The 24,338-nt window shown below is 41.7% G+C and overlaps 1 protein-coding gene across 1 annotated transcript in view; it reads left to right on the plus strand.

Moving 5' to 3' along the window:
* The window catches only part of IYD (iodotyrosine deiodinase), a 53,577-nt gene extending 30,584 nt beyond the window's left edge, over window positions 1–22,993 (plus strand). Inside the window, exons 3-5 of the mRNA XM_075203612.1 lie at window positions 18,581–18,740; window positions 21,087–21,243; window positions 22,661–22,993. Of these exons, the coding sequence (XP_075059713.1) occupies window positions 18,581–18,740; window positions 21,087–21,243; window positions 22,661–22,843 (500 nt within the window). The 3' untranslated portion in view covers window positions 22,844–22,993. The remainder of the gene's footprint in view (window positions 1–18,580; window positions 18,741–21,086; window positions 21,244–22,660) is intronic.
* The last annotated feature ends 1,345 nt before the right edge of the window (window positions 22,994–24,338 follow it).

Consider the following 24,338-nt stretch of genomic DNA (forward strand, 5'->3'; position numbering starts at 1 on the left):
AGGACCGCGACCTGCGTGTTTCCTGCAGCTAAGCCCATACCTCCTTGCGGGGGTCCCTGGTGAACACCAGGGGCACGTTAGACTCCGCGCCTTCTTCCGAGTAGTGCCAACGATAGCAGGTACGCTATACTAGTCGTGACAGAGAGCATTCTTGTGACTGCAAAACAGATAAATACCTCAGCTGAAATTAATAGACCCTACCATTAAATTAAAAAGCCCCAACAATAAATGTAATTGACCCACCAGCACCCCACAAATAAAATAGTACCCATTAAACAATTAGCCCCCACCTAAACATCACCATTAAATTAATAGCCTACCTCCCACCCATGTAGTAAGACACCTAACCTCCCTACCCTCATATCACACATTAATACATCCCCCCCTTCCCTCACACATTATGGCAGCATACCCCCCCTTCCCTCATAAAGCATAGCAGCATTCCCCCTCCATAATAGCAAGATGCAGCACACATTCCTCCCCTCCATAATAGCAGCACACCCCCCCTCCCTAATAGCAGCTCACATCCCCCCTCCTTAATAGCAGCATATATCCCCTCCCCTCCCTCATAGCAGCTTACATGCCCCTCTCCCCTCCCCTCCCTCCATAATAGCAGCTTACATGCCCCCATCCCTCCATAATAGCAGCTCACATGCTGCCCTCCCCTCCATAATAGCAGCTCACATCCCCCCCTCCCCTCCATAATAACAGCTCACATCCCCCCCTCCCCTCCCTCCATAATAGCAGCTCACATCCCCCCTCCCCTCCCTCCATAATAGCAGCTCACATCCCCCCCTCCCCTCCCTCCATAATAGCAGCTCACATCCCCCCCTCCCCTCCCCTCCCCTCCCTAATAGCAGCTCACATCCTCCCCTCCCCTCCATAATAGCAGCTTACATCCTCCCTCCCTCCATAATAGCAACACGCATCCCCTTTCCCCTGCTTTGAAACTCACCTTTTTCCTCTTTCTTCCTGTCCAGCCGTCGCTGCCTGGCTCCTCCCTGCTTCTCTGCTCCTCTGCTGCCTAGCAACGTCATGACATCAGACGCTAAGGCAGAGGGCAGAGTTCAGAAGGGGGTGGAGCCGGGTGCCGGCCGCCATTTTGGATGCGCCGGGCGGCCCGGCAGTCTGAATCTGAGGTCTGTTTAATTTTTATTTTTTTTCACTCCTCACACAGAGGCAGGTGCGGGCGGCCATTGCGCCCCCTTGGGACTGCGCCCGGGGCGGCGGCACCGCCCGCACCGGCCTCGTTACGGCTCTGTGTATTACCCTTAAGAATTGGGCTCTTGGAATGACTTGTTTGAGGGCTGGTGAATGACAGCTCATACCATGAATAGAGTGTTACGGCCAACTTATTTCCAGAGCAAATACACCCAAACAGTCCCTTATCTTAACATCTATAAAGTAATTTTTCTTGTGTCGTGAAATACATATTATTCAAGAAGTAGACTCTCAGTATCAGTCTGCAAAATCAATAGATCATGAATGCACATTTTGATCTAAAATAGAGAAGTGGATGATTTAGTCATTTATTTATTTTCATATTTATTCGTATAGCTATTGAAAGGCAGAGTACACGAAAAGTTCAGACAAGAAAAGTAATGAGATTATCTTCTAAAGCAGAGAGAAGTTACAATTGTTAATTAAAAATGTTAAAATCACTGAAAATGACAATGGTTGTATTATAATTAAGAAAGTAAGAAAGTGTTTTGTTCGTCTAGTCGCTATCAATAAATATTGTCCGCTGCAATCAATGTTACAACGCACAATGAGATATAATAGCAAGATGTAACAAATAACAATTGAATAAAATAAAGTACAGCCGATACATACGCAGCGCACTGGTTCCAGCAACCAGTCATTCAATCCTAAAGCCTGTGGTCAAAGTAGACTGCATGATGGTCTCAGTGCCTAGTTTATATACAGTTTGAGGTACATATAAAACAGAAGTGATGTCATGACATTTTACCATTGGGATTTAGGACAGTCCAGTATAATGCGTGTCATATGTTGTTTCAAACAATGCCCTCCAAAGGCCCCACTCTCTAACAACTGCCTATGTATCTTCCCTCAGGAGCCTGCCGAAATACTGGTTCAAACCAGCCTATTAGCATTCCAAACACAATATCATTTTGAGCATTAATCTTTATCATCCATAACTAGCATACGCAAGGTGCGATCACTTAGCCGATTGTAGGGGATGTCTGATGGTAAAAAGTGGTTTAGAATGACATATTTCCTATATCCTGAACCTTAGATATCACTACACTGGTTTTAACATTATTATATTAATCTATTAAATCTATTACATTTGATTATAAAAGACTATGTGCTGGAACCTTATTAAGGTGAACTATTTGCAAATGAATGTGTGAGTATAAATGTATGTAAAAGTGTTCGTTAGTGTTACTGTGTAATACGCCCTTCCACGCCGTAGCGTGCTATTCGCATATTTTCAGATAAAGCCAATTAAATTGATGGTTATTAATTTGAAACTGCTTCATCCAATTATTTGACTCTCACAAAAGCCATGCAAAGAAGTAGGACATGACAGGAGGGCAGTAACTGACAGGCTCACAAAGAGACATGTGTTATTATTCCCCTTCAGTATTGGTAGCTGAATTTAAGTGATTTAGGTAAACTTGTCTAAATCCATTATTTTATATTTTAAGAGACACTATACAAATACATTGGACAATGTAACACAAGAATATCACACATAACAAAAAACAAACAAACTATGCTATAAATAACTAATAGTACATTAACTCAGTTGTTGATATATAGAAAACAAAGGTCAAATGGGGACACTAACCCAGCTAAAATAAGGATACATAAAAAACAAGGGTCACATTAAGCCACAATAAGAAAAATGTCCTAGGCCACCTATAAAGACAACAGTTAAAATACTGTTTTGTTAAGAGCTGATCCAAGAGTATCAACTCCTGTCATACTGAGAACAAGAAAAGACTAGCATTTCCTTAAAAAGTGGAGTGTAACTAATATGAGCAAAAGCAATACATACCGTAGTATTAGGAAGTAAAAGTCGTAACAAGGTTTCCGTAGGTGAGCCTGCGTAAGGATCATTCCCACATCAAAATGTAGGAATTTTATTTATATACTTATAAATAAATACATATATAAATAAATAATTCACATTTATAAGTATTTGCATTTATAATATAAACTTGTAGGTAAGTTTGTATTTTTAAGTACACTAGCAGGGTCACCCGGCAGGTCCGATTTGTAATGTGTAGCAGTTTTTATATATTAGCAAATTATTTGGTAAATAGACCAATAATACTGATTAGAAAATGAGATTTGTTGCTTTGTCACATTGCTGTTATGTTGCATTGTCACAAGGTTTTCTTCCAGCAGTCAAATGATTGTTTACAAGCAAAAAATTATGTTTTCAATATTTGTCACGTTGTCGCATTGTCACGTTGTCGCTATGTGGTCTAATAGGTTACTTCTTCAATACTAAAATACTAAAATAGCTTTGTAATATTTGGCAGCTTTAGCTTGAGAGCTGTGGAAGATATGTGCCAACAAACAGATGAACTTCTGGATAGATAGATAGATAGATAGATTAAAACTTACCTACTGTTCCAATTAATAAATGAAGACAAACTTTCTTGTTTGTCCAGTAACACTGTGAGCTAACATTCTCTTAAGTTCTCTTCAAAATAGAGAATGTCAGCTCACAGTGTTAGAGGACCAACACTCCACGCTGTGGATTTTTATTGACTTGTAATAAGCTTCTAAACAAAATAATTGAGGGTAGTCGTGCACATATTTAAAAGGTTTTTAATAAGTTTGGCGAGATCCTTTAAATAACATACAAAATAAAAATAGATCAGCATAATTCAACATGTAGTGCCACGTGTGTGCATCGTAAGTAAATATTGTTCCCATTATAAATCAAATAGTAAACTGCAAGTTTGAGCTATCTAGCCAATCAAAAGCAGGTATGAAAAAAAGATATATTTTTTTCTGATGGTTTTAACTTAACCACTAAATCTCCCTTTAGTGTTCTCAATGTTCTCAATGGGATTAAGGTCTGGGGAGTTTCCTGGCCATGGACTCAAAATTTCGATGTTTTGATCCCTAAGCCACTTAGTTATCATTTTTGCCTTATGGCAAGGTGCTCCATCATCCTGGAAAAGGCATTGTTTGTCACCAACCTGTTCTTGGATGGTTGGGAGAAGTTGCTCTTGGATGATGTTTTGGTACCATTCTTTATTCATGGCTGTGTTCTTAGGCAAAATTGTGAGTCAGCCCACTCCCACCAGTGCAGAGCTTGTTTAGGAATGGCAGCAGGCAGGTGTGAGTGCATCTGCACCCACAGTGAGTGGAAGACTTTTGGAGGATGGCCTGGAGTCAAGAAGGTCGGCAAAGATGCTACTTCTTTCCAGGAAAATCTCTAAATTTTGCCTAAGTACACAGCCATGAATAATGAATGGTACCAAAACATCCTTGTCACAAACACCCAGCCTTTCTCAGATACAGTTTTCTGTACAGCCTAAGGTGAGTGGAGTCACAAATGCTTGTAATTTTACTTCAGTATACCATAGCAACATCTGACAGAAAGGTCTAAAAGCACTGAAGCAGCAAGGTTTGTGAACACCAATATTTGTGTCATTCTGAAATCTTTTGGCCATGACTGTATAATAAATGTAGCTGTTTGGAGTACTAAACCTCTGCCAATGTGCAGTGTTTTAAAACTGACAACAAACACAATTTTAGTACATCTACCTATAAGAGTTTATATTGAACAAATCTAGTGGATTTTATATTGTATGTCTTGCTATTAACTGTTTTGTAATTAAGCGTTGGAAATATTTTCGGATTAAATAAATTTAATTTAGCATAATCTCCGTGGATCTTTGTGAAGTTACGAATCCAATTGAGGCATTTGTATGTGTATGTGATGTAAGTGTGAAACATTAATAAGTGTTTTTGGTGAATGCAAGGATGTCATAGTAAATACTTTGTGGTGGCAGAAAAGGTGTATTCATTGGTATGTGTCTAAGGTGACTCAGGTCACCTTCGGCTGTTCAGAAAACTATGCCTGAGACAGGCTGTGTCTTCGTGACAAGGATATTTTGGTACCATTCTTTATTCATGGCTGTGTTCTTAGGCAAAATTGTGAGTTTTTTCTGGAGAGAAGTGACATCTTTGCTGGCCTTCTTGACACCAGGCCATCCTCCAAAAGTCTTTACCTCACTGTGAGTGCAGATGCACTCACACCTGCCTGCTGATGCACTCACACCTGCCTGCTGCCATTCCTAAACAAGCTCTGCACTGGTGGAAGTGGGCTGACTCCCAATTTTGCCTAAGAACACAGCCATGAATAAAGAATGGTATCAAAACATCATTCAAGAGCAACTTCTCCACATGGACATACAACTGTTCCAAAATCTGGCCCCCTCTACTAAACAAAAACGTAGAGCACTCAAGCCTGTCACCAGGATTCTCCCCATCAACACAGCATCCGCTATTGATGGGGCTTCCCCTTCCAGCTTCAAATTTTTTACGCAAACTTTACCCATTATGTCAAAACCCTGGACCAAAAGGCAAGACGTCCTGGGAAACCTGAACATCCTCCCTGATTCTGCGCAACCACATCACAACTCACCAAAGCAGGGTCGTCCGGCCACTTCGGCCCCTGACCTGTCCAGGTTCTCTCGACGCTGAGCCTGTGATGCTTCTCCTCCTTGAGATGGCCGCCGATCCCGGCACACTCGTTTGCCTTTAATTACAACCAACTAGATGCTTCCTTTGCAAGTGTCCTGGAAACTCTAGAACATAACTTTTGGTTCCCGTTCATAAGCTCCTGTTGTCTTTGTTCTGTTATTTATGCGTTATATAGAATTTTTCTTGTTCTTTATTACTGCATTTACTTATCTCTACATATATCACCCCCTCCCCTCTCCCATCTCCCTTCCCTGCCCTTCCAACATCCTCCCTTATCTTTCCCCTCCTTACTCCCTTCTCCTCTCCTTCCCTCCTCCCACTGCACAACCTTCTTCACAGCTGGATGATTACCTGTTGTAAATGACCAAATTGCCAATTACCACATCCAGTCTATTTGGCGGGGCCACTGGCCTGGGTAACATATGTAGATGTTGCCTTTCCACCCCCCATGCTCCCTATACAACTATTGTTTAGCATTACAATTTTTATATGTGTTAATTCTGGATCCCTCCTGGATCGCTCCATTAAAGGGTTTTTGCCCAATTGGACATCACTCGTTCTCTCTTCTTCCTCTCTCTCTCTCCTTCCTCTCTCTCTCTCCTTTTTCTTTTCTTGTGGCCTTCTCTCTCCTCCCCCTTCTTCCCCTCTTACCCCCCTCTCCTTCCCTCCATCCAAACACGTCTGAACTAATCCTTTTTTCATCATTACAGTACTCAGACGTTCTCTTTAACAGAGATCATCCCTCCTCAAACTCCATGGCCTTGAAACTTCTCTCAATCAATGTTAACGGCCTCAAATCCCCTTGCAGGCGCACAATAGTCCTGGGAGCCTGCAGAAGGGAGAAGGCAGACATAGTCTTCCTCCAGGAGACCCATCTTACAGGTACCCACATACAACTTCAGGGTAAACTGTTCTTCCAGTCCTTTTTTGCCTCAACAAACTGTAAGAGACAGGGGGTAGCAATACTTATACATAACAAGGTCCCGTTTCAACACTTCTCATATCCAGAGGTTCGCTTTCTATTAATCATGGGCACACTCCGCTCCTACCCAGTCACATTGGCTTTGATTTATGCTCCAAATCAGGGTCAGTTCTTCTCTATGCTGTTCCGACACATCGAGCAGTTGGCCCAGGGTCATATTATATTAGGTGGCGATTTTAATGTTGTCTTAGACCCAAAATGTGATAAATCCTCCTTCTCCCCTCATGAGGATCCTACTCCTTTTTCTAAAGACTCCTTTGCTTAGTCTGCCTTGTTGCAACAGCACTCCTTACAGGACACCTGGCGCCTCAAAAAATCCACCATGCGGGACTACACCCATTACTCAGCTTCCCATCAGATATACTCTCGCATTGACATGCTCCGTGTATCTCAGTCCCTGATATCCTTAACCACTCAAGTGGGCATCCCGTTTTCATGATACAGGTAATGGGGAGTCTGCGCTTCCCTGATAGTAGGAAAGAGGCTGCCGGGGAGAAGAGAAGGGGAATAGTCCCACACCCCTGATATAAAATAGACAATTGAAATTATCTCCCAGCGCAAATAGAGAGGTATATAATAGAATATAATAGACCAAAAAAATATAGAGAAATTTTGGTGCTAATAGGAATTTATGTATCTGAGAACAGAATTAGATGGCATATAAAAAAATACACAGGAATAATACAATATTAAAAGGGGTTATGGTTATTGGAATAAACATGAAACTCAGATATAAAGAAAAAACACATATAAACCACATAAATATGACCATGATATGGTAGGGTTCCCAATTCCAGAGAGTCCGTCCCAGATAATCAGGGCTATAAGGAACAAACTGATGATATGGTCTGCCACAGACTTTGTAGCAACTCCAAAGGAAAGAGGTAGGCTAAAATAAAAAAGTCCTAAACAGAACTAGGAGGTTGATATCTGTTCGCACAACTGGGAAGGGTGGGTAGTGCACTTACCTTCCTCCCCAGGTGGACTCTTATAGACGTCTCGGGCTGGTTCCTCCTTCCGTGGGCACTGTCCTTCTGGGCCTGTTTAATCAGTATGTGAAGTCCGCCCGCACGTCTCGAATAGCGCCAGCAATTTTTCAGGTGAGGCTGGTCCCGGATAGTTGTCCTGGAGTGTAGAAGCCCTGTTATCAGCCAGTCTTCAAAACGAGCACTCACAACCAAAAATATTAGACTACAGCACGCTAGGATAGTTTGGAAAGTTCGCGCATGCGTCAATAATCGAGTCAGCGCTTCAGTCTCTGAAAGGTTTTGAATGAAAGTGGCGCCCACTGGTAAAGTGTTAGTAAATGTTGATGAAATGTTAATCCTACGCTTTTCACCCCAATAGGGGCTTCCTCAGGGATATTAGCACCAAAATTTCTCTATATTTTTTTGGTCTATTATATTCTATTATATAACTCTCTATTTGCTCTGGGAGATAATTTCAATTATCCCGTTTTCATGGACTGACCATGCGGGAGTACACATCCTTCCTGATCTACTACGCCAATATCCATGCTCCTTTAGGTGGCACCTGGATGACTCTCTGTTGTTAAACACTTCTACCTTCATTGATATCAAAACAGCTATCTCTGAATACTTCCAAGAGAACACTTCACAGGAGGTAGCTCCAGGTATTATGTGGGAAGCTCAAAAGCCACGATCCATGGTCGATTCATTAGTGCTGCCTCACAGTCAAAACGGAAGGCAGCTCTAGAGGGCTCCTCCTTAGAGCAACATATTTCCACTCTTGTGACTCAGCACAAGCAGGTTCCTGATCCCTCCATACTATCTCAAATTGAATCTCTGATGGGACAGTTTAATATCCTCTTGTCCCAAAGAGTGGCCTCCCTCTTACAGAAAGTCCAGCAACACCTCTATGATAAGGCAGATAAGGCGGATTCTTTACTTGTTCGGAAACTTCATCAGAAGTGTACCTGTTATGGTTCTGTTCAAAGCCAATTCCTTGATTACAGCCATGGAGGCAGACACATGAAATAAACGTTTAAACTGTTTATTGCAGTAAAGTAAAGTCCAGGTAAGGCAAAAATAAACAGTAACAGTTAGGCTGAATGGAACAATGGATTTCCAGATCTTGGCAAACAAGCAGTAAATAATAAAGAAATGCAGCAGATGACTTAACTGAAACCAGTTTGTAGTAGCAGCCAGAAACATGCAGGTAATCCAGGAACAGAGAGACTCATGAGCAGGCTAGGAACATCAATGACCAGCAAAGGCTTCTGGAACAAGCAGGCATAAATAGGCCACAGACAGGTGTGGCTGATTAACTAGCAGTGGTAGTTAACCCCTGACAGTAGGAAAAGGCCGAACAGCAGCACCTCTGGAGGATCACAGGTACTGCAGGGTAATATACACACAGGGAAACAAGGCAAATCATAACACAGGGTAAAATCCACACAAAGATATAAGGCAGATCATAACATAATCCCCCCCCCTTACAGGAGCGGATTCCAGACGCTCCATAAAAAGTCTCTTTTATGCTTTTCTGTTCCTCTGCTTACCCCTCTTGCGGGATTTTCTAGGCGACATAATTGAGTCCTTCTGCAATGGAGTGCAGGCAAAGCCCAATTCTTCGAAAGCACAGAAAGAATTGTCAAGTTCATCCACTAACTCTCTAGTATCCTCCAAAAATTCGTTTTCAGAGTCTGAGTCCCAGCCTAGAGTCGCAACCGGACTGTTAATTTTATGAGAAGATGGTGAAATGCCCATGAAGCCGGTAACCAAGGTTTGTTGTTTGTGATTGTTCTTTTTATTTTTTGAAGATATAGGCTGACCAATGGAAGCAACGGACATCGATGATTTGTGAATAAGCAGAGGAGCTGAAACACAGGCTGGAATGGAAACAGAAGGACTATGACCAGGAAAATCAACTGTTGATGGAGAGTACTTCTTGCACACAGCGTTAACAAAGTCCATGGTGTTATGGATAATGGGGTTATCGGAACTTAGAAGGGAGAAGGCCCAGGTCTGTGGCTCCCCTCTAAAACTCATGATTATGGAACCCACTTGGTTAAATTGGTTGGCGAAGTAATCTGGAGAGTCTTGAAACTGTTTCATGGAAATCTGAAAAAGTGAAATAAACTGTTTGATGTCTCCATCAAAGAAGACTGGAGGAGGATCTGATGACTTGGAAGAGGCATCTGGGCATTCTGGCTCACTAGGAAACTCTGAGGAGTCCTCAACTTGAACAGCAATCTCTGGAGAATCCCTCACTGGGACAGCAGAGCATAAGTCCCCGACTGGGACGGCAGAGCAGGAGTCCCCGACTGGGACAGCAGAGCAGGAGTCCCCGACTGGGACGGCAAGCTGAGCACATCTGACGGATAACCCAGACTGAGCACACCACTCGGACTGTACAGCACTGTGAGGAGCCGCAGAGCAGACAGCACTGTGAGGAGCCGCAGAGCAGACAGCACTGTGAGGAGCCGTAGAGCAGACAGCACTGTGAGGAGCCGCAGAGCAGACAGCACTGTGAGGAGCCACAGAGCAGACAGCACTGTGAGGAGCCGCAGAGCAGACAGCACTGGGAGGAGCCGCAGAGCAGACAGCACCAAGTGGTAACTCGGGCTGAACCGCATAGAGTGGCAACTCGGGCTGAACCGCATAGAGTGGCAACTCGAGCTGAACCGCATAGAGTGGCAACTCGTTCTGAACCGCATAGAGTGGCAACTCGGGCTGAACCGCATAAACTGGCAACTCGGGCTGAACCGCATAAACTGGCAACTCGGGCTGAACCGCATAAACTTGCAACTTGGGCTGAACCGCATGGACTGGCAACTCGGGCTGAACCGCATGAGACAGGGCCCTCTCTGGAGCAGACTGGAGGGACAGGGCCCTCTCTGGAGCAGTCTTTAAGGGCAGCGCCCCCTCTGGAGCGGACTGTAAGGGCAGCGCCCCCTCTGGAGCGGACTGTAAGGGCAGCGCCCCCTCTGGAGCGGACTGTAAGGGCAGCGCCCCCTCTGGAGCAGACTGTAAGGGCAGCGCCCCCTCTGGAGCGGACTTTAGCTCAGGAACAACGACAGCAGCTTGTGACTCGGAACTGGAGGCAGCGGCTGAAGACTCGGAACCAGGCAGCACAGTGGCAGGAGACTCGGGTGCAACGGCTGCAGCAGAAGACTCAGGACCAGACACAGTGGCAGCAGGCTCAGGACCGGACACAGTGGCAGCAGGCTCAGGACCGGACACAGTGGCAGCAGGCTCAGGACCGGACACAGAGGCAGCAGGCTCAGGACCGGACACAGTGGCAGCAGGCTCAGGACCGGACACAGTGGCAGCAGGCTCAGGACCGGACATAGTGGCAGCAGGCTCAGGACCGGACACAGTGGCAGCAGGCTCAGGACCGGACACAGTGGCAGCAGGCTCAGGACCGGACACAGTGGCAGCAAGCTCCAAGCTGGAGGCAGAGGATGTGACCTCAGAGCTGGAGGCAGAGGATGTGACCTCAGAGCTGGAGGCAGAGGATGTGACCTCAGAGCTGGAGGCAGATGATGTGACCTCAGAGCTGGCACCTCACGACAGGAGGCAGAGGCTGGCACCTCGCGACAGGTGGCTGGAGCTGGCACCTCAGAGCTGGGAACTGGGGTTGGCAGATTGGGTCTCATGCCAGGGAGCAGAATAGGTGAAGTGTAAACAAATCCAGAATGCGGAGAAGTAACAACAGAAGATGGTTTGGTAGGCTGTCGTGGTCTGCGGAGAGGACAGGCTTGTAAGAAGTGTATATTACTTGCACAGTAGAGACACAGTTTGTTGGTTATACTGCGCCGTCGCTCCGCTTCAGTCAGGTGGGGGCGTGGACCACCTGTGAACCGGGCATTTGTTACACTGTAGTTGTTAGTTAAATGCAAATTTGTCATAGTACTATTAAGAGAAGCTGGCAGCACAGTTTCAGCAGCAAACAGAGTTGGCTGAAGCAAATCAACAGTATTGGATTTCAGAGAAACAGATTCTGATAGTCTCCTGAGTGGGTCCAAAAGTATAGCAGAAAATTGAGCCAGCTGAGAGCGTAACAGAATTATGTCAGTTTGTAGACACTGAAGCAGAGGCTGTTCAGCCATTTGTAGAGCAGACATGTTTGCTGGGAGAAAACAAATGAAATCAATTGCAATGAGAGTTCCAGGTGAAATCTGAAGCAGGGTTTTTCCACATGACTCCAAGGCTTTCCTTTTGGGCTGGTCATTCTGTTATGGTTCTGTTCAAAGCCAATTCCTTGATTACAGCCATGGAGCCAGACACATGAAATAAACATTTAAACTGTTTATTGCAGTAAAGTAAAGTCCAGGTAAGGCAAAAATAAACAGTAACAGTTCAGGCTGAATGGAACAATGGATTTCCAGATCTTGGCAAACAAGCAGTAAATAATAAAGAAATTCAGCAGATGACTTAACTGAAACCAGTTTGTAGTAGCAGCCAGAAACATGCAGGTAATCTAGGAACAGAGAGACTCATGAGCAGGCTAGGAACATCAATGACCAGCAAAGGCTTCTGGAACAAGCAGGCATAAATAGGCCACAGACAGGTGTGGCTGATTAACTAGCAGTGGTAGTTAACCCCTGACAGTAGGAAAAGGCCGAACAGCAGCACCTCTGGAGGATCACAGGTACTGCAGGGTAATATACACACAGGGAAACAAGGCAAAGCATAACACAGGGTAAAATCCACACAAAGATATAAGGCAGATCATAACAATACCTGAGGCTTTATTGAGAAACTCCACAACAAAATCTACTAATTCTGTAACATACGATCCTCTAAACATTGTCAATGAATTTAGAGACTTTTATAACTCCTTATATAACCCTCCTGATTCTCAGCCCCGGGAGGACAAATACTTTGGAGTTGCAAGTAGCTAACACGCCTCTCCCTCTCCCACTCCTCTCCCAATCACAGCTCTCTTGCTAAAATGCGGACAACACTGCAGAAGAAGTAAAAATTGCAATAAAATCTCTCAAGCCCTCCTCAGCTCCAGGCCCGGATGGTTTTTCAGCACAATACTATAAAGATTTGCTTCTGACCCTGTCCCACACCTAACAACCCTTTATAACCAAATTCTTGAGGAGGCATCCTTTGATCCCGCCACTACTCTTGCCAATATTGCAGTCATTCCTAAGCCTGGACCTCCTATACTGTGCAGGCTGTAGACCTATCTCCCTTCTCAATGTAGACCTTAAACTCTATGCTAAAATTCTGGCCACTAGGCACAATCTTCTACTTCCAGTTCTGATCCATTCAGACCAGGTTGGCTTCATTCCAGAGAGACAGGCCACCGATAATACCAGGAGGACCATCGATCTGATCCACTCTATTCATGTCAGCAAGCTGCCCTCTTTAATAATGGCCATGGACACGGAGAAGGCGTTTAACTGCATCTCTTGGCCGTTCATGCATACTGTGCTTGGGTCGATGGTTTTCTCTGGTAGGTTTCTGACAGGTGTTTTAGCTAATGGTCTAGCCTCCAAGCCCTTTTACAATTTCTAACGGCACTCGTCAAGGATGACCCTTCTCCCCTTTAGTTTTTACCCTTAATCTAGAAATTAGCAGCCAGAATCAGCTCTAATCAGTCCATCTCAGGAATTAAGGTTGGTTCCATAGAAAATAAGATTGTGTTATATGCAGATTATGTCTTCATTAGCATATCCCACCCTGTCACCTCTCTTCCCTCTCTCCTCTTCAAACTAGACACATATGGACACTTCTCGGGATATAGGATCAACCCTACCAAAACTGAGACACTAGACTTTTATATCCCTCAGGCAGCCAAAATAATTCTAGATCATACATTCACTTTTACCTGGCACCGACACAAAAGAAAATACCTGGGTGTCTTCCTGACCAAAAATCTCTACCATGTCTTCCAAGCCAACTTTCCCCATACCCTATCCCGAATAAAAACAGATTTGAACACTTGGTCGCATCAGTCTATCTCCTGGATAGGCCGCATTAATGCTGTCAAAATAAATATACTTCCTAGACTATTATACTTTTTCCAAACCCTTCCCATTTGCATTCCTACTTATGTATTCAAATTTCTTCAGCACGAGACATCCAAATTTCTTTGGGCAGGCAGACCTCCCAGTATAAGACTTCTCCAGAGATCTTCGTGGGGGTGGAGGTCTCGGTATTCCAGACTCCAAAAGATACTACCTTTCGGCCCAACTCGCTCAATGTGTCCTATGGAACGGTCCTACATCTGCTAGGTTCTGGGTATCTCTTGTTTTAAAAAAAAATAGAAAACAGATTAGAAAATGGAAAAAAATCAGATATTGGCTACTAAAATGGTACATGGCCTTTATAACAAAACTTTTCAGAAAAAAGTTATGCCATGTACCCACTGGTGTTGCGTTAGTGTTTGACATGGATTTGCTACCAGATTTTTTACTTGCATTTGGAGCTGACCTGGTGCTTCACTATGCATTTACGCACGGTAAATAACATATGGATAGAGAAAGATGCATTTAAAAATCTAGATCACTGCAACTTTGCTAGAAAGCATACATAACAGTATAATAGGTACATGACAGTTTGACATACCTGTTCACATGCATTTTAGTTGAATTTAAAACACTATTAAAATGAATGTACTTGACACCAGTGGATGAGAGTCTAATGCAGATATATGTGTAGCTTGCAGGAGGAAATTTTCAATAGAGATCAGGAAGGCAGTATTTTTAAAGATAACAGGATTTGTAGCACAATGGGACCCACTTGAAGAGAAGACCAAAAGTAATTAACTGGTTATTGAAAGTTGCTTCTTTCAAAGATTTTTCTCCCTCATATGATGTAAATCATCTCAACCTCAATGTGGTGTGCTCAACTTTTCAGTCTCCAACTTATCTGTTTACAGCCTTGTGCAGGCTCTTCAATACTTCAAAGACAGCTGTCCTAGCATCCAGGTGTAGAAGTCTATTACCTCACCTGGGTCATGTCAGTACATGAGTGTGAGGCATCTTGGGTGATGGGCACTATGAGAGTTTTATTCCTCCTTTTGAATATTGAACTAATCTTGCAGTTTGCATATTGTTTCTAGTAACATACATTTATGGTGTATTGTGTTACAATGTTTAGCAATTTTTCACTGATGTATTTTATTTGAAGTATACACATTCAGTGCATAATTCATTCAAATATATTCAAATATTGTTAGGAACCCCGCTAGCCGGCACAACACAACCTGGAGTCTACTCTACCAGTCAGGTATTTACTGGAGCCCCTGATGGTGGGTCAGACTGGGCTGCGGACTGGCAGAGGGTCGTGAAGTGTGCACCGGCTAGGGAGAACCCAGGCCAGCGGAGTGGAGTCCAAGCAGAGGTCAGAGGCTGGCAGCAGACAACGGTATCAAGGAACAAGCTAAGGTCAGAGGTCACAAGCAGACAGGGAGGTAAGTATTCAAGCCAGAGGTCAGGGTCACGAGATTCACAAGCAGGGTCCAAATTCAAGCCAAGGGTCATACACGGGTAAGCAGTAACAAGGTCCAATAGACAGGAACAAGCAGGCTAGCAGACTGGATACAGAACTATAACTGGCAATGAGGCAGCAGACCTCATTGCCTTAAATACCCAGCTGAACCAATCACAGGTTGAACACACTCCTGCAAGTTAATAAAGCAGTAACTAGCAGAGCCAATCAGGGCTTGCCCCTGGCCTGCACAGTTGCAGGCTAATGCCTGTAATTGCCTCCCATAATCAGCCCATATTAATTAGCCCACAGGCTGTAGAATGAACGCTGCGCCCGGCCTCCTCTTATTGCTGGGACGCAGCGCTGAAGCGTCTCCTAGTTGCCCCGGCAACGGCCGGGTTATGGCTGGAAGTGACGTCCCGGTCGCCATAGCGACGGTCGGGACGCGGGTGAGTGAGTCGCGGCGGCTGGGCACCGCCGCAGCTCGCAACAAATATATTGTATATTATGCTTTATATCCTTAGTGGTGATGGCATAGCCTCTCTCAGAGATAGGTTTAATGGGTTCTCTTCAAATGGGGGAGACCCTGTGGAAAGTATTACAACATCTTTCAAATAAATGGATTCCAACAGAACTGGTAATGAACCAAACAGTACTTTACTCCAGAGTAATTTAATACATGCAAATATATATTGATATTAGGAATTTACTTGTCAATGGGCAGACTTTGTAATTGTTCAGAGTGTGAGTCTTTCTTGACCTCCTTTCTTTCCTGTTCTAGGAGTAACAAATCTGTGAGCTGCCATCTACTTGGCTGCAAGCAGCACTGAGTATCTGGTGGCTTAGGTTGATTGTCAGGAGGCTGAGAAATTTAATCTGAAAATTCATTGACTGTTTGAAACAGGATAGCCAGAACATATAGGTTCTCATCGTAATAAAATGCAGATAGCTGTATTAAGACTAACTCCTCTCCTAACATCACGCTCTAGGATTATAGCGTGATCATCTCCTTTGGCACTGCCCACTGATCTTCTCCTTACCTGGACCCACCAAAACAGAGATTATAACTAAAAACGGTCAGCATAGCCTGGGTCATACCTTAAATCCATATGATTGTACCTATGCAAAAAAAGGAAATAACAATTGTCGAGGGTGCTAAACATGTTAGGTTAAAAGCTAACCTGTCCACTTCTATTTCTAACTGCTAAATCTAAAGCAAGCTAAAATACTTCAAATACAGATGTACCTGGTGTAGTGAACAGAGAGAAATTAGGAGTTATAAGGATTAACCATTAATATAATTGTGGGGAAAAAGGCCTAATTATGACTGTAGTGTAAATATGTTATATCAAATGAATTCATTGATAAATTGAGCTACTAAGGTGTAAAATGTGAAGTCAGAGGTTCTGGTGTGTGTTTACCTGGTGCTTCTGCCCTCCTCTATGTTAAAAGATAACAGTAACACTTTCAGGGAAAGCTGAGCAGCTTCAAAAGCCCCTGGGGGTGAGTCAGCTCCTGACATAGAAGAGATTTTTTGACACAGAGAGAGATGCTAAGGTGCCGTCCACAGCTTGTGGCCTTACAGAAGGATGATGGCTTGCTGAATTTTATATAGACAAATATAATTCAGTTTCCAAAATGCAACTTAAAATCAATAACAGTAGTGATCAACCACATATTCCGCAATAGCATGATGAAAGGCAGCCCATATATCAAATAAAGCATTCTGTCACACAGAGGAGTTGAGGAAAGGAGTGTAAGCTTAACAAATACGCTGGACCTAGTGGATCCTAGTGGATCTATTAATAATAAAATTGAGTCTGTGTGACACTCCACAGGAATGTTGGGTCACATAGTAGAATTGGGTAGTAAATCAGGCAACATGCAAATGGTGATTGCAAACAGTGGAGGTGGGGTAAGGTGTAAAGGTGTCTTTAAAAAACTGAGACCAGTTACAAGAAATTGTCAGTCTTTTGGGAAATCAATCATCATTGATAAGCTTTCCATCTTCAAGCCAATTTCCCTTGGCATAGAATATGCCACTTATCTGTAAAGTTATACTCTGAATTTAATCCCTTTATTTTATACGGCTTTGCTTGTTATGTATGTCATGTCATCTTAGTTGTTTTTATAACCTGTAAGCATTGTACTTTTTGTATATTAAATCTAAAAATTTAATAGTGATGTCCTTATTGCTAAACAAATTCACTGCCTGTTTAGAAGAGACAGATTGCTTAGCTGGGCTAACTCTTTACATAACTCTTTAGATATCAGTGTGTGAAGGTTTAATTGTTTAGCTATCAGAGCACAGAGTGTGCGCAATTGGGTGATTAAGTCAGAGGTTTGCTACGGGCCTTATACATAGCTGGGGCAGTTGCGGAGAAGTGTGGAAACGTGTGTCTGTGTTGGAAAAGGGACCAGCTAAATCTGTAGCCTAAGAGATAGGTGAAAGGGAGGTTTAGGCTGAAATCCTGTGTGTTCCCTTACAGTAAGCTTCCAAGTCACGAGTGCGGTTTGTGACGGAATAACAGGGGGTCAGGAGAGGTTTCCTGACAAATTAGAGGTGATGTATGGATTGACTGTGTGAATATATGATAAGATATTAAATCAGCGAGTAGCTAGAGGTGGCTATTTGTGACAACTTTATTTTGTACTTTCTACAAAATGACAGCTAGAATCTGATTGGCAACATCCCCACTTTTTCAAACCCGCAGCTTAGTAAATCTAGCCCCAGGTGTCACAAATAGCCACCTCTAGCTACTCGCTGATTTAATATCTTATCATACATTCACACAGTCAATTCATATATCACCTAATTTGTCAGGAAACCTCTCCTGACCCCCTGTTATTCCGTTACAAACCGCACTCGTGACTTGGAAGCTTACTGTAAGGGAACACACAGGATTTCAGCCTAAACCTCCCTTTCACCTATCTCTATAGCAACCAATCAGATTCTAGCTTTCATTTATTTAGTACTTTCTACAAAATGACAGATAGAATCTGATTGGTTGCTATAGGCAACATCCCCACTTTTTCAAACCCGCAGCTTAGTAAATCTAGCCTCTGGTCTGTAAAATGTATCTATTATCATCAATGGATATGTCTTATTTTTGAATTATAGGGCTATTATAAAGTTTATACTTTTAACTTTTATAAAGTCCATTTTGGTAATCATTTTCTCTACACATAATGTAATGTAACGTAATGGATTTTCTTATAGGTAGCGTTTGGAAATATGCCTGAAATTTATTCTCAATATATATTATTCCATCTTTTATTCCATCTTGAACTGTCCTGCTGATATACACCGACATGTATTTATGTATTTTGGTATTGTCTTCTATTATCAACTTCTTCCTTTATCAGGTTAACTAGCTGTAAGTACTCAGCCATTAGGTTGTTTTAGAACCTCTACTCCCAATATGCTATAAAGTAGTACAATGAATGATTGTATTGATATTAATCTTGCCCTCTGTTACATAATTCACAGGGACATCACCTAGTGGAGCTCATACAGAGCCCTGGACATTCGTGGTTGTACAAGATCCAGAGCATAAGCATAAGATTCGGGAGATTATTGAAGAAGAGGAAGAGATTAACTACCGGAAAAGAATGGGAGACAAATGGGTTAATGACCTCAAAAGATTAAGGTAGATCATTTTGAAAGATAAAATTCTTCTTGTTACCCTACATATATGTGAAGAACTTGAATATACTTAGAAGCATGGTGGAAAACAGTAGTGATCCTGAGATCGATTCGCATTATTGTTTAAATGAGGTTGATGTTAATCTTTGAATAATTTCAAGAACATAGTAATAATGGGAGGAGATTAAATTCCAACCAGATGTGGTGCAGATACACTCGGGTGCTTGTTTGGTGCTCATTGTATTTTTAGTTTGAGCTGCTGTCACTGCAGTATGATTGGTTGTGGAATTAGAGATTATTGATCCCTTAAGTGAACGGCATGTCAGTACACACGGCATGTGTCTCTCCTTTAGCAAATGTGAGAATAATTTGCATCTGAATTTAAACTTTTAGGATTTCCTGCACTATCATACCTGCCAATAGATCATGAAATGGGCATGGTTAATTAAAATGTGGGTGTTGCATTGTTGTACTGTGGGCGTGGCTGATTTGTGTGGGTTTAAGTCAGATTGAGGTTGGGTTTATTTATCCTGATTTAATTCTTTAAAATGTTGAGAGATATGCACTCTCTTGTGTATTGTCAATTTTACCTCTTTACCAACCTTGATACAGAAAAAATTGTTGTAAATTTGGGGGTCTATTTATGAAACTGCAGTGAGCCTTAAATCTGGAAAAAATGGCTGCTGTCACCAGACAATGGCTATTGCAGCTCACCGTCCAATTCTGCAAAGGGTTAACAGCAGAGAAATCAGAGATTTCTCCGGCCTTAATCTGTTTGCCACAGATTAAATATGCCCCTAGAGACCACTTCAATTCAACAATCTCAGGATGGCATTGCTTACCTTTATACATGGAGTCCAGTGCTACCAGAATGGCATTCAATGCTTCCTCGCTGGGTCATTATACGCATACGCCCATATTAGACTTGCATCACAATAGATATACAAGGAAATGAATGATCACTTCCTCCTTTCAGCACATTGGTCTGCTGGTAAAGAGGTTTCTGTTATCAAATAGGATGGGAGTTGTCACTGGGGCGTCACCTTAGTCACTTAGCAATGAATACACCTTTTCTGCCACCACAAAGGATTTACTATGGTGTCCTTACGTTCACCAGAACCACTTATTAATGATTCACACTTAAATCATATACACATGTAGCATGAGCCTACCTGGGCTATGTAAGTTAACAAAGAATCACGAAGAACACACTAGATTAAATTTATTTAATCTGCAAAATGGTTCTAAGGCTTAGTTACAAAAATGAATACCAAGACATACAATATGTTGCACAAATAACTTTCAGAAAATAAAATAGGAAATAAAATCAGAGTCACTACTTACTAGTTAGGACCTGGTGTGTCAGGGAACACAATTGAGAAAGGATGGGACATTTCAGTCTTAATAGACCCCTCATGAAAATGCACACATTATTGTCTAAGGCAGAAGATTTAAAACCTTTCTCCACATAGCTCTCATCCCCCGACCTTTGGAGTTTAGCTGTCAATAAGGACAGATTGATCTCCCAGATGTCACAGGGCTTTCGAAGTGAGCTAGGGATATCCTGAGCTCTGGAATGTTCACAGGACCTGATTTCTCACCTCTGCTCATTCGACTTGGCTGGTCAGGTCCACATCCTCTGCATACCAAAAAAACTCCTCAGAGCTGCTTATCTGTCTCTGGATAATTTCAAAGGATTAATGACACTTGCATAGTTTCAAACTCATGTCATTTAGCAAAGCACATGTTGAGATTACATTATAAGGTTTCATAAAATAATCACATTGTCATTTCTGAATTCAGCAGAAAATAACAATCAGTCATTAGATATACTACACAATCATCACAACTACATTATGTATCACTGAGATATTCAGCAATACAGATCGATAGTTACCACTGCCCGCTAGCCGCAAATATTGTTATAAGTAGTAGTTTCATAGTCTATTGTGATGATGATGATGATGTTAAAGATAAAAATCTGTAGTCTCAAAACATTGTCCTCATAACAACAGGTTTCTAAATGAAAGCTACATTGTTGTCAAAGCAATGTCCAATTTTATGAACTTTTTTATACTCTAAATGCATTTAAAAGACTGAAAGGGTTATCTATTGTTGTCAATAGAAAACAATGGGTTATCTGTCATAAAGAAAGGAAGCAAAATGTTTATGTGTACATGTGTACAACATACTATTTTTTTTAAATAAAGTTTAAAAAACAAGATTTTTGGGGAATTTATTGGCTCTTATGTTTGTCAAAGATTTTTAAAAGGGTTGTGAACTTTGTTGGTGTTGTGTATATTTAATAAAATATGTTTGACATGAATTGGTTTATACTTTTTTATTTTAGAACAAATTGGGTAAAGGAATATCTAGACACTGCACCGTTCTTGATCTTGATCTTCAAACAAGTATACGGAATTCTTTCTAGTAACAGAAAGAAGACTCATTATTACAATGAGATCAGTGTGTCAATCGCAGGTGGAATCCTCCTGGCAGCCATTCAGGTACAGCATATCCCTTTGCAAGATTTGATAGTTGTTCTGTTGAGCAAGGAGCATAATTAGGTCAACTGTAGAACACACAGAATGCGACTTGCTATTTTGGAAAACTTTTAGATATTGGTATTACATGTAATTATAATAAAAATCTCCCAGACTATACAGCACAAATTGCAGTGCTATATACAGTTGACCTACTTTACAAAGCACACTGGGCGCACAGAGTAAAATGCGTTGGGTTTATCCTAAGGCACATAGATAGTCTATCTAGCATTCTTGGGAGGCATCCCTGCAAACTAGAAGTGTAAAAGTGTAAACCTCAAATCCAAAGTCCAACCTACAACTTTAGAAGTGCTCATTAAATATTACATGTCTCCTAAAATAGTGTTTGATTTAGCCTTATCTATAGCTTAAATTGTGACTGCCTTAATTACACCCGGCAGCTTTGTGTGTTTGAAGCTCTGCTTTACGTTGGCCAAAGTGCACCCAGAAATGCTTTTTTCTGCTGAAGTATGACTGTAAGACGTAAAATATGTCCTATTAAAAGAATAGGACAAGACCTAGGGATAAATGTATGAAGCTCCGATTTATGCAAGTTGCCGTAAATCGGCGACTTTGTAGGGGAAATTTAAAGCGGCGATGGTTTGTAAAGGCAAACTTGCCTTTCCAAACCACCTAAAGTCATCACTGCTTTACATTTCCCCTGCAAAGTTGCTGATTTCCGGCGATTTGCAGAAATCGGAGCTTCATACATTTACCCCCTGATCTCCAACTGCCCAGATAGAGTGTAAAAGTCCTGACTGACATTAAAAAGTGTGTGCATCATCATTTGATGAGAAAACCCCATTAAATTGAAGTAGCCTTTCCAGTCTCGTCTGCATTTATTTAAAATGCTCTACTTTTGGCCTCCTAAAAAAATGGCATATAGCTTTTCCTACAAAACATGACTTGTGGGGTGGAGTAGAAAAATTAAAATCATTATGTTAAAAAATGATATTTGTGTTCTGCATTTGTGCAGAACACCAGGTGGAGGCATGTAACATAAATATATTGTGCACCTGAAACAAAGCTCATACAATAGCAGAACATTTTAAATGAAGGCCTGAAAGGCAGCTCAGAAACACTTCAGAAAGCACTTCTAATGCTTTAACTGTGAATGTGTGCTGTTGAAGTTGTGTTGGAATGCTTCTGACTTTCTCTGTCAAAAATACATTGACTTGAATCCAGTCCTCCTCAGTGCTTCATAAAGGTTCTTGCACTTGTGCAGGTCAATAGTAGAACACACTGATATCACTAACCTGTAAAGCAAATACAAGAGACAACTTAAAAATATATGTTTTAACTTTAACCATTGTAGATTCGGTTGACATTGCATTGATCATTTGTTGTAGCTGACAGCCAAAGTTCACTTATTTGTGTTCAGAATGCAGGTCTGGTTACAGTAACCACAACGCCTCTAAACTGTGGCCCTCGGCTTAGGCTGCTACTTGAACGTCCTGTCAACGAAAAATTACTGATGTTGCTTCCTGTTGGCTATCCAAGCAAAGACGCCACTGTGCCAGACTTAAATAGGAAGCCGTTAGAAGACATCATGGTGGTTATTTAAAATGCAAGATTCTGTCCAAAAATTGCATAGACTCTTTATTCTAAATAAAAAGTCAGCTATTGTATACAGAATTGTAGTTAGTTCATATGCATCTAATCAACATGTATATCAGTTTCTATGTTAAGCAAATAAAATCGTTTTTCTAAAATATATTTAAAAAATATTCTATCTAGCACACACTGAGAATGTAAGATTTGTGTGCAGGTTTAAAGCAAATGCTTCAAAAAAGAAGTGTTACTTATGTAGCTCATATACATCAGTGAACTGCTATAAAACGTACAGTATGGTTACCAGACCATTTTGTTTTAATAAAGTGGCTCTAGGCTATCCGACTGGTAGGGCAACATTTAGCTGTCCAAAAATGTTTTTTTAATCTCAATCTTCCGTGACAACTTCCGTGAATTCTGCGGTATGACATCCTTTTTAATAATATTCCGTCTGCAACATAGTTATATATGCACTCCTCTTCAAGTAAATCCTTGAACAGCATTGAACTACATAAAAGGGCCATAATATCAATTAGAAACAATTATTACTGAAACATAGATTCAGCTGTCTTTTGATCATTGGCTGCAACCTGTGGGATATGTTTTTTTCAGTTTATGACTATATGGAAAAATTATTATATAACTCATTGCTTTGTAAGGAAAATAAATTCTGGAATTGTATGGTGATATATTTGTAAATATAACAAAAATCAGATAAATGAGATATTTAATATATTTTTTCAGCACGCAATAGCAAAATTTATAGTGGGGCCTCCATATCCTGGCTGCCCTCACTGATCTTCTGAGCATAGGTGGGGTTCAGCACATGTGCAATGAAGCCCTGTTTGGGCTTTCAGTTCCAGAACTTAAGATTCCAAACAAGGCTTCACGCTTTATGGACTGGACCCCAGCAGAGTCTAGGGCCCCATGTTTACTGAGGGTCCAAATTGCCCTTTTCTGATAGCCCCTTTCTGTTTCCTTTACTCACACCTGAGAAATGTGATTTTGCTAAGCTGACGCCATCTTGTTGCCTTATAGCCATTTTGTTCTGTTATAGCTTAAATACAAATTAGATGCACCTGTTTTGTAGGAGTAATTCATTATTTGCAAGGTTATGCTTATAACCTTGGACATAGCAGACAGGAGATAAGCCAGCCCCCCTGGGGAGTTTTCCTGTTGATAATGAGAGAATATACTAACATCTTTGTAAAGGAAACATGAGTGGTTAAAACCTTTTGGGGTGTAGTTTTCTATAATACGTGATTTTTGATATATAGATAGGGACTTGTAACTAAAAAAGCAGAGTTTATTGTACACTCAAACCATACAGTGTATTTAATTCTCTCCAGCTGATGAGCTCATAACTGATAGACTGACACTTATAGGTGAACAATCTGATATAGATTCGACACACCCTTAGGGCTTTATTGGTTATGTTCAGTGGTCGAGAGTGAAAATTTAGAAGTGGCAGTATAGAAAATGTAAGTGAATGGAATTTGATAGTATTA

The sequence above is a fragment of the Mixophyes fleayi genome, chromosome 3 (assembly GCF_038048845.1).
Source record: "Mixophyes fleayi isolate aMixFle1 chromosome 3, aMixFle1.hap1, whole genome shotgun sequence".
In the NCBI taxonomy this organism is placed as follows: Eukaryota; Metazoa; Chordata; class Amphibia; order Anura; family Limnodynastidae; genus Mixophyes; species Mixophyes fleayi.